The sequence below is a fragment of the Balaenoptera ricei genome, chromosome 17 (genome assembly GCF_028023285.1).
Source record: "Balaenoptera ricei isolate mBalRic1 chromosome 17, mBalRic1.hap2, whole genome shotgun sequence".
Lineage (NCBI taxonomy): Eukaryota > Metazoa > Chordata > Mammalia > Artiodactyla > Balaenopteridae > Balaenoptera > Balaenoptera ricei.
The window spans coordinates 79,711,561-79,726,960 of record NC_082655.1 but is presented as its reverse complement, the minus strand read 5'-3'; the positions used below and the strand labels follow the sequence as shown (position 1 = coordinate 79,726,960).

General features: G+C 41.6%; 1 protein-coding gene across 3 annotated transcripts in view; it reads right to left on the bottom strand.

Moving 5' to 3' along the window:
• ATP6V1H (ATPase H+ transporting V1 subunit H) overlaps window positions 1-15,400 on the bottom strand; it is a 62,123-nt gene that overhangs the window by 26,298 nt on the left and 20,425 nt on the right. For all 3 annotated transcript variants that reach the window (XM_059901273.1, XM_059901274.1, XM_059901275.1), the window contains 2 exons: window positions 7,049-7,146; window positions 2,489-2,681 (listed from right to left, as the gene is read on the bottom strand). In XM_059901273.1, the coding sequence (XP_059757256.1) occupies window positions 2,489-2,681; window positions 7,049-7,146 (291 nt within the window). The remainder of the gene's footprint in view (window positions 1-2,488; window positions 2,682-7,048; window positions 7,147-15,400) is intronic.

Below are 15,400 nucleotides of genomic sequence, written 5' to 3'. Positions count from 1 at the left end.
CACATCTGATGCATTGAGAGGTGGACAGATAATACATGAAATGGGGGGTGGGGGGAGGAACAGGAAAAAGAAAGGATAGGATAGGATAGAATAGGATAGGGAAGGGGGAGGGAGGGAGAGGGGGAGGGAACAGCTCAAAGGTACGATCCAGCTAATATCAACAAACACCTCTCACCTACCATATACCCATATCAGAGGTACCTGCTTCCAATGACCCTTTTATCTAACATAATAATGACTTAACATGAAAATCAATGGGAGGAGGAACTAGAGAAGGGACAAAATGCTAAGCAAGGTCTGTGGGAAGCTCAGCTAGAACAGCTGCCACATACATTATGTGCAAAGCAGTTTATGCCGGGGGTGTAGGGGGAGGGACAAGACAGGGGTCAGGGTTAACAGATACGAGCTCCTGTGTGTGAAACAGATGAGCAGCAAGGACATACTGTACGGCACAGGGAACGACAGCCATTGTTGTGTAATAACTTTCAATGGCGTATACTCTATAAAAATACTGAATCAACGTTATACACCTGAAACTAATGTAATATTATAAATCAACTGTGATAATAAATAAATACATACATAAATACATAAATACATAAATAAATAAATGATTTGATAAGACAAATGGCTTGTCTCAAAAAAAACCAAAAACGGGCTTCCCTGGTGGCGCAGTGGTTAAGCATCCGCCTGCCAACGCAGGGGGCACGGGTTCGAGCCCTGGTCCGGGAAGATCCCACATGCCACGGAGCAACTAAGCCCGTGCGCCACGACTACTGAGCCTGCGCTCTAGAGCCCGCAAACCACGACTACTGAGCCCGTGCTCCACCACAAGAGAAGACACCGCAATGAGAAGCCCACGCACCGCAAGGAAGAGTAGCCCCCGCTCGCCGCAACTAGAGAAAGCCCACACACAGCAACAAAGACCCAACGCAGCCAAAATACATAAATAAATAAATAAATAAATTTATTTTAAAAAAAACAAAAAATAAAGCAGCTTATGCTGAGCTTTAGATTAAATCTCAGTCCATTACTATAAATTATTAGTATCTGATTTCTTCCTAAAACTCACAGCACTCACTATATTATCTAAATGACACTTATAAAAAACCATGTAAGTTTATCAAAACTGAGGGGGAAAGATACAAGTGTAGAGATATAGTCTATGAAACAAGAGAACAGCTGAAATAAGACCCTGAGTTCTACAGCAGTTCTTCCCACACCTATATTTCACCTTAAACAAACAAGTCACCTTATTAACAAACTATCAAAAGAAATAATTTTGTGCTAAATGTTTACAATCTTCAACATTTGGAAAGATAGATATTTTAACGTAAAAAATATGTCACTGACATACAGAAAAGGGTAGGTAGATATGAGCTGATAAAATAAAATTCACTTCCATGTTTATCACTCAGGCAACTGTTGATCTTTCTATTTCCCAGAAGTTAAAGTCATACAAAGGGAAAAAATAATAATAATCCAAAACATCTTTCTAGGATAATCTAATTGCAAAGATATTGAATCAAGGATGACTATCTTTCCTAACAGTTCACCAATTAAGAAAATCTATTTTTTTAAAAGAGTTTTCACGCCAACTTCATGAACAGCTTCCAATTTAGAAAAAAGTCCACGCACTAAGAGAAAGTAGGGACTCTCTGTATTCTTGCCCGATACATAATTACTGGAAACATAAATTTGCACATTTTTGACAGGTGATTTGACATCATCTATCAGAACTGGTAAAAAGTATATTCTTTGACTCAGCAATTCCATCTCTGGAACTTACCCAACCGAAATACTCATCAAAGTGGGAAAACATATGTAAAAGAAACTGGAAACACCTCACATTTCCATCAATAGGACACTGATTAAATAAACCACTTTACATCAACACAGTATAATATAGCCACTGAAAAGAATACTGGATCTACTACAGGAAAATGAAAACACATTTATTATATATTGTTAAGAATAAAGTTATAGAACAGTATTTATAACATGACACCACTCTTATTTTTAAATACAAAACAAAATTAGACACCTATTTATATATTTATCTCTATTTGCTTAGAAAAATCTGAAAGATGTTAGTGACTATATTTGGCAAATGTGGTGTCTACGCTATTTACGGTTTTGCAATACATCTGCACAACCTTTTATTTTTGATTTGTCGTTGTTTGTTTAAAGAAAGCGTAAGAACAAACAATGGTTAAAAACACAAATTCTAAAGCCAATAGCTTGGATTTGTAGGTCTACCATCTCCCAGCCACTCTTACGTGTCATCCATTTAGATGGCTTCCCCCCACCTGTCCACTCCCCCTGCTATGAGTACAAACTGTGATATTTTACTCCAAGCTCACCAAGATGCCACAGTTCCATAACTACATGGGGAACAAGCAAGTTTTTCCCACCTGCTAAAAGCCCTGAAATATACTCCACAGTAAAAAAAATGCCTTATACACACACACACACACAAAACACGTACCCGGAATGCTGCAAGAATGATTCTTGTCACTTTCTCTTTGACCGATTCTTGCAGGATGTCGGACAGAACAGGAATGATGTTGTAGCGTCGCAGGTGTTCACACATCTGAGGACTGAACGCCAGGAGCCATATAGAAAAAATCATCTGATACTGGAGCTGAAAGCCACACTTGTTACTCAGAACTCCCATGATGCTGAAAAGGAACACACGTTGAGAAAACATTTAACATGACAGCACAACAGGAGAGAAGAAATAACTGTTCTTTTTGCGCTAATGGATCAGTCTCTCTGAATCACGTCCTCTTTTTTCCCCCGAAGGAACGAGCAAGCCAGACCCCTGCTCACAGAGGGCCAGTCCTGCACGGCGTCACGTAAGCCTCTCTCCAGAGTCTCAAGGACACCACCACCCTCGCTGCAGGGAGCACGGCCCACAGAGGGAACAGTAGGAGGACCCTGACGGACATTCAAGAAGTAAAAGCCTCAGGACATGGTGACACAGCGGATGTACATTTCAGTGAAGCCAGACGGTATAATCAAGATTTTCAGTCTGGACTGAAAATGATCCAAGAGGATCATTTATAGCTTGAAAAATATTTAGGAAACTCGACAGAGAAAAAAGGAAATGAGTTTGGAAAAAGCCTGTCATGTGTCTGAATTTGACACACAGCCAATCATCAAATTTGGGGTCAGAACCTCAGAAGCTTCTAGTTCAGCCTCCCGTCTTACTGATAAGGAAACTGGGAAAGCGGTGTGGAAATGACAGGTTACACCAAGGAAAGCGCTAAGGAAATTTCCCCGGGGCATGCCTGCATTCACACAAGGGACAGAAAGCATCAAATCAGACGGCTAAACAGCAACCAGAGGGGTTAAAGAGAACCCAAAATCCACAGAACGCACAACACAGAGCGCGCAGTAGTGTAAACTTAGTCAGTAATCACATATCAGCATTGGTTCATCAACTGAAACAAAGGTATCACACGAACAGCAGCTGCTAGTAACAGGGAAGACTTTGGGAGGGCAGGCACATACGGGCACTCTCTGTGCTTCCAATTTTTCTGTAAACCTAAAATTGCTCTAAAAAATAAAAGTCTATTAAAATTAAATACATTTTAAATCTAATTTTACGATTTACAACTACTAACTTAGTGGAAGGCTTATATTTGTGCCATTTCCCCATTTTTCTGATTTGTATACACATAAATTCGCTGAATTGCCCTTAATTTTCTCATGCATGATTTCTCCCTTGAATCTACTTTTGGTTGGTACGTAAGGCCTGCTTTTATTTAATATTGACGTCAGCATTCAACAGCGGTCAGAGCACAGCATTTTACGCTATCAGCACCCTGGTACCTGGCTTCCTGTGCGCTCTGACTGTTCCACTTGTTAAGCTCAGCCTGCTACACTCTGGGATGCTGAGGCTGACAATTCACTTTCCGCGTTCCCCATCTCCGCTTTCCCCGCTGGCTCGGCGACAGGAGGTGCTCGCGGCTCACTCAGGGATGGAGGAAGAAGGGACCTCTCCTGTCGACCTCCTGTTCCTGCCAGCATCGCTTCGGCACGCTTCTTCACCCGTGGCAGCGGCTGAATTCATCCTGCACGGGCTCTGGCAGAACGAGCGTCCCTGCACCCTCGAGACACCAGCACCCGCCGTCTGGGTCCCCGACCTCGAGCGTGGGGACCCAGCCCCAGCTGAGCTGTACTGTCCCCTCCAGGCCTGAGCTTCACTTCATGCAGCCCCTCCTGCAGCCCGTGGACCCTGGCAACTCCAACCTCTTACCTTTGCTCCCCGCTTTAGGGGTAGTAGGATCTCTGACACTTGAGAGTCACTTTATCTGTTTTCAGAAACCCAGTTCACAAATTTATACCTAGTTTATACCTAGGGAGAATTTAATTTCTTCACATTAAATTCTCTCTGTGAAAAGGAAAAATTTTTAACGATGAGAGGGGCGAAGGAGAGTTCAAGGCCAATACACTGGTGCTCAGACCCAGACGGAAGGTCTCAAGGGGAGGCGTGCTCAGCGACGCGGACCCCGCAGAGAAGCTGAACAGAGTTAAAGTGGGCCCACAACAGACGGGATGCTACTGCACAGACAAGGTGGTCTTCTACACCCAAATATCAACCACAGAAACGCCCTAATGAAGCAAAATAAGGCCCCTGTTCACTGGAATAAGGCAGGGATTCCCTTAGGGGCAAGAACCCTAACTCTGAACCCAGTGAGGCAGGAAGAGCGAGCTAAGGGGGACAAAGGACACAGAGGCCCAACAGAAACCCAAACACGGTCATTTAACAAGTATCTGTTGAGGGTCTATGTGGCAGGTACAGCGCAAGGCACGGGGATAAAACGGGCAAAAACAAGACACTGTCCACATTCCTTGAGAGCCCAGCGCAGAGGGAGGGAGGATTCCCAGAGGCCGTGGCCCTCAAGCTGGGCCTGAAGAACCAGCGGGTGCTAATTACCTTGTAGGTCTCTGCTCTGCCTCGCAAACTGCTGAGTTTAGTGTTACTTTTAAAGTCACTGGAAAAGTTTCTAAAAGATGCTGTGGCATCCTATGTGCTACCTTTGTTAGGTGTTTCATACTTTCCAGCTAGGCTGTATATCTCTTAAAGGAACGGACCACATATGTTTCCTTTACTCCCCATAATATATGGTATAACATCACGCAGAGAGTGCAAAAAACACAAACTGTCAAATCCAAGATTAGAAAGGTTAAGGTCCATGATGCCAAAATAACTATTTTTGTGCTCTGCTTTTTAATTAAGATTTTTCTTTTCAAATCATGCCAACGCAGGGACTAGGGAGACAAACAGCTGACCACTGGCTGACGGGCACACTTCCTGCTGTTCGTCAGACTCATGGGCCCCTCGCATCTCACCACGCAATATATTTTTTTTAATCTTACCTTTCATTTATATACTACTTTATACTTTCAAAATACTTCAAATGTCAGGATATAAATGTTCATAAATGGCCGTTGGATTTGGGGAAGCAATTACCCCAGCAAAAGCCCCCTTTTAGCTCCAGTATTTAAAAAATCAGTGCTAATCTTCAGACTTTCTAGTGAAGTCAAAGCATACTACTCTTGGTCTTACACGGGCCCAGAAACATTCAGAAAGAGTGTGTGTCATTCGTGTAACCAAGAAGGAAAGAAAGGAAACTATGCAGAGATAAAAATGTCCTGGGGTCTTAAACCATCAGTCCTCTTCCACTCTCCTCAAACAGGCTATGCTTACAATTTTTTCTCCTCTCAGGATCCCTGCTTGTGATTTGAGGAGCACCAAAAAGGAAAAAAAGAAAACTTTCGACCCTAAACAAAAGAAATGGCAGAGTAAAAAGTACGTGATTTCTTTCTAAAAAAGTGAAAAAATTCAATGACTTTTCTAAATTGCCCTACTATCAGCAAGTTAACATATTCTACCTTTATTAATGCCTGTTCTCAACCTAAAAGTCTCTGTATTAATTTGATTACTACTAACCTTGTTAGTGGGCATTAGCATATCAAAGTGTGTAGGTTGAACATGGAATATTCTAGATTGTACTTATGCCTGCTCTTGTTGCTAAACTGAATAGTTAAAACTGCTTACCATCCTCCAAAATATTAGTGCCAACAATATTTTGAACAGCAGTATTTTGTTAGCCTCAGTCCACTGGACCAAATTCTAGTATTTGAGTTTATTTTTTGAGCAATTATAACTATTTGTATAAACTGCTGTTTCATGACTTTTATTCTCTCTTACAGGTCTTCCAAAGAACAAAAAAGAAAATCTACTTTGTGTTTAACAGAATAAAATTCAATTTATCTTGCAATTACAATACAGGTCCATTGGACCTATTTATAAACCTAAGACACACTATGTGATCTTGGTGAGTTTGTTCACTATAATTTGAAGAATCACACTATTTCATCATCCTAGATCTTATTTCATCATTATTCATCCATTATTCTCAACTATGCTAATAAATATTGAAGACTAAAATTATAAGAAAATTGGAGAATGACGGAATCACCTAGGAAGATGATATAATAGTGAAAGAAATAATTATCCTTTCTTATTGTATTGCCCAAAATACTGCATCACTTTTAAGAAAGTAAAAAGACTGGAAACACCACCTGTGTAGTCCACCTTTAAGTGTCTGTGCGGAAAAGCGTTAACGTCATGGTCCGGAGACAGCTATCCTCAGAAAGGGCTGCCTGCAAAGCTGGCCCTTGGCTGACTTGCGGGAATTTGACTGGTAATCTGTTCCCTACACGGAACCCAGAGTTCTCCTAAATGACAGGGAAAACTAAACCGTGTGCACAAACAAGATGCTTGTGCTGAGCGCCTGCTCTCCTGCTGGAGTCTGGAACGTTCCATACGAGGCAGAGGGAGCCGACCTGACACCCCTCCAGGGAAACCGGGGGCTCTGAGTCGCTAGAGAGAGTCTCCTGCACAGAAACCTCACACAAGACTTTTTTTTTAAAAAAACCTTCTTTTAGATGATTAAATGTATTCATTTCTTTGAAATTCTCAAGGAGAGATGCTTTTAAATGCTACTCCACAGTCAAAATAAAGGGCGCTCACCAGTTCACCCCATCTGCTTCCACCCAGGCAAAGCGGTACTCGTTGACTCGGAGCATCAGCTGCAGACACCCGGCCACACACTGCACATACTGAGAGCTCTGTGCGGGGAGAAGCACAGCGTTTAAACCCGGAAAGCACTTCAAGTCACAAGGTCATGCAGATAGCAAACTCTGGAGTGGTTTTTACTAGAGTTTCGTATCATCTGAAAAGTCCAAAAGTCTCAAATATTTTTTCAAAAGTCAATCCTTGTTGCTCTTCTCTCTTCCTCCTAGAAATGAAGCTGACTTCTTTTGCCAAATTAAGCCTACATGGTTCAAGCCCACTGAACACATCCAGTCAGGGAAATCAAGGAACAAAGTAATTATGCCTCTGATATGGTTTGATAAACAGCTTATTACCTTGCAATGTTTCACTTAGCCCCGAATAGAGGCACGATACAGAGACTACTGCCCTTCATAATTATACAAGTATCAAAGAACAACAATAAAATGAAAGAGATAAAAGTGTATGCTTTGAGACAGGCCCATATTTGAATGATCTTGCGCAAGTTTCCGAACCTTGTCAATGCTCAATTTCTTCATCCTTAATGAGGATACCCCAAGCACCCTGAAAGGGTGCTCTTAGGATTAAGTAAAGTAATTCATTTCGCACAGAGCTGGACATGTCACAGAAACTCAATAAATAAGAACTTAAAAAAAAAAAAAAACTATACAGCATATAAAAAGTCTACTTAAACACTTGAAAAAGACTGATTTATTTTTAAACTATCAGTTCAACAGGCACTATGTTAGAGAAATTGAGGTGAAATCTGAAGCTTGAAATAAATAGAATAAATATCCCCAAGAAGTTGCACGCTCCTCCATGTTAGGAAAGCTGGGAGTAACACCTGGCCTGGGCGCCTCCCTAAATATTTACCATGAGCCTTACATCTATAAGAAATGGAGGGACAAGGGGAAATTTCAGACTCCAGCCTTAAAGAACATGCTAACAAAAAGAAAAAAGAAAGAAAGGAGAGGATCGTGGATGCCATATAAAGTCACAAAACCTAATAGACATGATGCCACTTCAGCTCTATGTTTTAATTTAAACTAAGTTTGTTAAAACCTAACACTTCAAAGAATTCCAGGCACTCAAATACAAAAACACAATGATATACTTAGTGGAATAATCAAAAGTTATCATGAAAAGGTTATCTTAGATTTTACCTAGAAAGTAGTGAACATAGTTGCCCAAAAGCACACTGTATCCAGTAACTTAATTTGCCTGAAAACCCAAAACATTCGCAGAAATTAATGACAAAAAAAAAAAAAAAAGTGAATTTTCAGCTCAAAAACAATCTTCCATAATAGGAAAAAAAAAAATGTATTTTTCCAATTAGGTCAGCAGCTAAGTAACTCTTTGTGAAAAGGAGAATTCCATCTGCCTTGTTTAGAGAGAGCGCCTAAGCAAGGTTTCTACAATAATGAATAAAAGGCAGCCTAGGGCACTCTCTCCTCTTCCATTTATCATCGATTTCCTCTCAACACGAGAATTTCTTGGTTCACTGTAAGTCTTTTTCTTGTCTGTGTCCATTTACCCTACTATGTTGAAATACATGACACATTTAAAAAATGGATTCTTCGTTGCTAGTTACAGCTTCAGGACTCACGTATAAACAAGCATATAAAAGATTCTGCTTCAGCACTATTTACAATCGCCAGGACATGGAAGCAACCTAAGTGTCCATCAACAGATGAATGGATAAAGAAGATGTGGCACAGATATACAATGGAATATTACTCAGCCATAAAAAGAAATGAAATTGAGTTATTTGTAGTGAAGTGGATGGACCTAGAGACTGTCATATAGAGTGAAGTAAGTCAGAAAGAGAAAAACAAATACTGAATGCTAACACATATATATGGAATCTTAAAAAAAAAAAAAAGGTTCTCAAGAACCTAGGGGCAGGACAGGAATAAAGACGCAGATGTAGAGAATGGACTTGAGGACATGGGGAGGGGGAAGGGTAAGCTGGGATGAAGTGAGAGAGTGGCATGGACATATATACACTACCAAATGTAAAATCGATAGCTAGTGGGAAGCAGCCGCATAGCACAGGGAGATCAGCTCGGTGCTTTGTGACCACCTAGAGGGGTGGGATATGGAGGGCGGGAGGGAGGGAGACGCAAGAGGGAGGGGATATGAGGATATATGTATACGTATAACTGATTCACTTTGTTATAAAGCAGAAACTAACACACCATTGCAAAGCAATTATACTCCAATAAAGATCTATTAAAAAATAAACAAAAGACGCTGCTTCTAATGGTACTGACGAACATAGCTGCAGGGCAGGAATAAAGAGGCAGACGTAGAAAATGGACTTGAGGACACGGGGTGGGAGGGGGAAGCTGGGGCGAAGTGAGGGTAGCATCGCCATATACACACTACCAAATGTAAAATAGCTGGCTGGTGGGAAGCAGCCGCACAGCACAGGGAGGTCAGCTCGGTGCTTTGCGATGACCTAGAGGGGTGGGAAAGGGAGGGTGGGAGGGAGGCTCAAGAGGGAGGGGATATGGGGATATGTGTATGCATATGGCCGATTCGCTTTGTTGTGCAACAGAAACTAACACGGTATTGTGAAGCAACTATACTCCAATAAAGATCTATTAAAAATTTTTTTAAAAAGATGCTGCTTCTAAAACTGCACTCTCTCCTGTGATGCACCATGAGGCAGTCCAATACCAGTCCAGAAATTATTTTCAAAGTATACAGTGAAGGCAACACTGATGAATGACTGAGTTACTGCCTTCAATTAAACAAAGTAAATTGTATCACTTCCTTACCTTTCTCTCACATTGTCCTGTTAGTCTCATGTACAAAGTTATTCAATGAGTTTTTTAGAAGAAAACAGTCAGCCTTCAATCAACCCAACGAGCCACCCACCGAGTCTTCCCCCACACAGAGGTCATTCAAACACTGCTGGAGAGCGCCACACAGCCACGCACAGCCATCGGGCAGTTTCACGCTGCTCTCGCTGCCGTCCCCAGGGCCATGCTCACACCTTCACCTCTACCCTCCTGTCCTGCTCTCTTCCCTCACCTCAGCACTAAGGGAAGAAACGGAGACAATGAGCTAGCGAGTCACTGAGCTGCCAACCTCGCGCCCCCCAACTGCACGTCGCTGGCCCTTCGCACTCCCTCCCACCAAGCAGAGGCAGACCGTTCTTCCCGTTCAGGACCCACGGGCCCAGCAAGGCCCGCGTCCCATTCCTCCCACACAGCGTTCCATCACTCAGACCCCTCCCTGCGGCTCCAACCTCTGTTTGATAGGTTTCCTCTCCTCAGCTCCTAAATATACTCAATCTTTCCCGTCTTAAAATTATCCCTAAACCTTGTACCAATCTCAGCATCTTTCTTCCTCCCAACGCAGGAAGTTTTCTTGAGAGAATCATCACCAGGTTCTTACCTCTCTGATACCTTATCACTCCACTAACATGGCAAACGCTAGGATCAGCAGTGACCTTAAAGTGCCAGGTCCAACAGTTACTCTCCCCCAGAGAACCAGACCTCTACCTCCAGCTGCTTCCGGGAAAGCTCTCACTCCTCCTCTCTCCAGCTGAACTGACTCACGGCTCCAATGTTAACTCCACCACCATGAAAGAAAGGCAGTAACGTAGCATAACAGTTACGAACAAAGGCTCTGGAACCAGCCTGCCAGGCTCAGCCACTTCCAAGCCGTGTGCCCTTGAATGAGCTTCCCACCTATAAAATGGGGATAACAGGGCACATCCCATGGGGCGCGGGGATAACCTCATTAACTAATATATGACAGGCTGGGCTGAGAACCAGCTACAGTATGTACTCTCAAACACACAAACCTCCCTGGTAGAGAAAAACTAACTTTACTTCTCAACATATTAAGAGAACATCATTAGATAAATTTTCCAATATTGCTGAAAATGCAAATTCTCCTATATTATGGTGGAATAATGACATAAGGAAAACAGCAACTGACAGAATTCACCTTCCTGGTGAAGAGGGTCTCCCAGATCCATATTCTGCAGAATTACAAAGTAATTCAAGAAGTGAGGAATTACAAAGCAAGTAGGCAATGAAAGATAAACATAAAAACTGCAGCGACAATGTACCAGAGTAAAACTCATGCCATAACAATGTTTACAGACCAATTTTCAATATCCACCTCCATAATGCTGGGATTTAAGTACAAACTAAATGAGAAAAAGTAAAGATAATATTCCTCTAAATTTTGGAATCAAGGGCGTAAAAAAAAAAAAAAGACGTCTGCAATGCAGAGAAGAGCACCTGTCTCAGACGCAGTGGAAACACACGTGTGTCCAGTGGTATCAGCGAAGCACAAAGCTGAGTTTGTAGAACACACCATCGACCAAAATAAACCCCAGAAGCCAGTTCTACATGAAATCCTCCAGGACTGGTGATTAACCAATCCCAAAAGTATTCAACGTGTCATGACTATTAAATGAATCTTTTCTCATAGAACTAAAAAGTGAGTGTGCACATCTTATGTGTGATTTTTGCTTCTATCATGACGTCCACTTTAGACACTAACGCAGGACAACATCAGTGCCAGGAGGAAACGGGAACAACGGGAACTCTCCTACTTTGTTGACAACGTGTAAACTGGTTTAGAAAAGTGATTGGACTGCTGGACCTAAGCTCACATGTAACCTGTAGCCCGGCAACTCCATTCTAGAAGTGCTCCAGGAGTAAGTGGTTACATCTACCAAAGGCCATGTACAGGATGTTCATAGCAAGATATTCACAACAGTCAAGAACCAGAACTAACTCAAACATCCGTCAATAAGAGTATGGATAATATTCATTTAATAGATTACTACACGGCAATAAAGAGATGAATTACTGCCAGGTGCAACGTGAGTGACTCTCACTGACACAATACTGCACAAGAATTCGGACACACAAGAGTTCACACTGTGTATGATTCCACTTTTATGGAGTTCAAGGTCAGGCAAAACTAATGCATAATAACGAAAACCTTTGTGGGAGCCGAGGCAAAGGAAAGTATTCAGTAGGACACACGATGTATAAATGCATTCAGCTGAACATTTAAAAATCTATTTTACTCTATGTAAGCTGTAGGGGAACAAGATTTGCCATCTTAAATGGGTCCCTTTGGCATGAGGATTATTTTAGGGTGATTATTTTTTTGAAAGCAGAGGATTCAAGAAGTCTGTCTTTTTACCTGCCCCTTAACTGCCTAAAGAACTCAGACAAAGGCCCTGGTCCAGGAAGGGCACTGTCACCGGAGATCTACAAAGCACACGGGTCGGCGCTGGGGGGAGCTGCACAGGGCTGGGAGACCAGAGTCCTCTGTGTGTCCCACTGTCCCTGGGGGCCCAGCAAACATCTGTCACCAAACATCTGCTTTCCTTCCCATCTCCATGTGAACTGCCTTCTCCCCGCTGAAGTCCCCCCCGCCCCGGCACCCCCTTCTTCTCTCTCAGGCGCCACATCTGCGGCCTCATATTACGGGGCCCCTGTACATACGTAATTAAATCTGATTTTCTCCTGTTAATCTGTCTCACGTCAATTTAATTCTTTGGCCAGACAGAAGAACCCAGAAGGAGCAGAGCGTAATTTTTTCCTCCCCAACAAAGTTATGACATAAAAATAAGTGACCAAAGAAAGGAAGGGAGGCAAAGAGGGGAGGGAGAGAGGTTTTGTCAGTCAGAAGTTCTGCCAATTTATCTTTGGCAAATCACTTTAAACTCTTCAAAATTGTTGTCTCATCAATAAAGGAAAGCAATACCAGCCCAATTTTAAAAAAATAGCCTTAAATTAAAAAACAAAACAAAAACCTCTGCTACTCAAATCTGAACTCACATCAGTTAAACACAAAACAACTCTAAGGAACATTATCATCATTATTGTTCTTGTTGTTATTATTACTTCATATTCAGGAACTAAAACACATATAGTGTAAGAATTCTCTTGAAGTTGGCTTATTAAAAGAGACCCTCTACCCTCTAGTCAATACTCATAAAATACCTATATTAAATTAATACCTAAATTAACTTAACATAATTTCATTTTAGACTTAAGTCTTACCAAGAAAGTAATTTCACTGTTAATTTACAAATTTATAAATCTCCTTCAAGTATTGCTTTCAATCTAATTTTCTTAGGTGTATAATTTAATTACATGACTACTGGGATTCTTTATTGTAGGAAAAAATTATTGCAGACTTAAGAAAATATGATTTACTTTATAAATCACTGCTTTGTATGCAACTTCCGAGAACACATCCAATGTACAATATTAGGTTACCTTATTATTGTTATTGATGTTATAGTTTGAAAATGATATGTAAAAGAAAGTCTGGTACTGAAATACTTTACCATTTAATTTTCCTTTGCATTGCCAGAATTTACGCAATCCTTCCTAATCAGAAAAGCAAAACTGACAGGTTCTTATCTGTTCTCCTTTTCTTAACATTTATTCTTTGCATATATTTTAATGATCCACAATGTTTAAAACGTACTAATTTTGTGATAATTTTGTGATACAATGAAGATCATCCAAAAACTGCTTCAGGTAAACAGCAATGCTCTGGAAACCTGCACCAAGACACGTAATTGATTGTGAACTTCTCTGGGTCCTCACAGACTTTACAAATCACAGGCTAGAGGGGACCAGAGTTAAATAAGAGGGCTGCACTATGCGAATTCCTGACGCAGCCCCTCATTTCTGCTACTCGGGTAGCACTTTTGATGCACTTACGGACAAACAGTGAAGAACCAAATCGTTAAAGTCCTCCAACTCTTCTGAAAGGCTGAAAAGTCTTAAATTAAAAACAGAGCCTTAAATTTAAAAGAGTCAAAGCAGTAAAACTACCTTCACATTAACAAGGATATTAGAACTGTCAGAGAAAACAATTTAAGGAGTGTGGCCAAAAGCCAAAAAAGCTAAGGTTGTTTTTTTTTCCCCCTTTCATTCTAAAATGTTGTTATTACATGCTAAAACATGGATGAATCCTGAAAACATAAGCTAAGTGAGAGAAGCCAGTCACGGATGACCACATATTACGTGACTTGTGTACAGATAGTGGCCAGAAGAGGTGAATGCAGAGACGGAAAGTAAGTGAGTGGATGCCAGAGTTTAGGCGAGGGGGTTAGGAATGGGGGTGACTGTTTCGGTGGACACGGTTTCTTTCTGGGGTGTTGAAAGCGCTACAAAATCAGATGGTGGCAGTTGTTGCCCAACTCTGTAAATATACTAAAACCAATGGCAAATGGAAAGATTTTATGGTATGAGAAACAGATTTCAATAAAGCTGTAAACAAGCAAACCAAAAAGCCTACAAAAAACTGCAAGTTTACTTGCTCACTCACACATGCCAGGTTTCCAGGTGCTCAAGAGCCAGGTGGGGCTACCAGAGTGGACACCGCAGATATAAAGAACACTGCCGTCACCCCAGAGAGTTCTACTGGACAGAACTGCTCCAGAACATTAAAAGGCAAGACAAGACGAGCGATATGGAGAACCTGGCAACCTAATCACGTTACTTACTACCAACGAGACCATGTCCATCCAGCAATAACCAGGGCCGGAGCAGGTCTACAACAGAGAACAGGACGCGGGAGCGGAGAGTTACCACGGTCCCCTGCACACAGGTATGAAAGAAGCTGGACAGAGGGAACAGAATGCCCAGATTCTCCTGACTCCTCCAAAGGCTAGGAGAGATCACGGTGTTCCTCTTTTTGTCAGGGCAGCAGCCCAGCAATCAACATCTAAGCTGGGCGACGTCCTTGGAAACGCAGAAGATTGATAATTCCCGTGCAAGAGCCAACAAAGAACTGAACAGACAGTTGAAGGTAAGTTAGGGCAAGTACATGTCATGTGATATAGTTTATTATTTTTACATTTAGGTAAAAACAACACAAATCATTTTTAGAACATTTCATTTATATAACGTCATTTAAATTAAAATGTCTGTAATGATCCACTCGTAACTTATGATGATGATTCTGTGCCATTTTAAAAGTCAAGACTGTTGCATCCTGCGAATTTCTCATTTTGCTGTGTAAAGCTTTGTTCTGTTTGTTTTATACTGACATCAAGTGGCAACAGCACAGAATGCAGTTTACCAAACTGCTTTTCTATGCTGCCTGAAAACCTAAAGGGATTTTAAGATATAACATGGATATTCTTTACAAGTCTGAGTAGGTGAGGCAACTTGGAGAATGCCTGAAGCTCCAAGTCCAGTCCAGGTGCCTCAGAATCCTCTAGGCAAGGAATTCGTCTCCTTGGGGGTTCTGTCACCATGAGCGATGACCTTGGGCAAGCGGAGTGCCTTTCCAGCCTCACTGCGC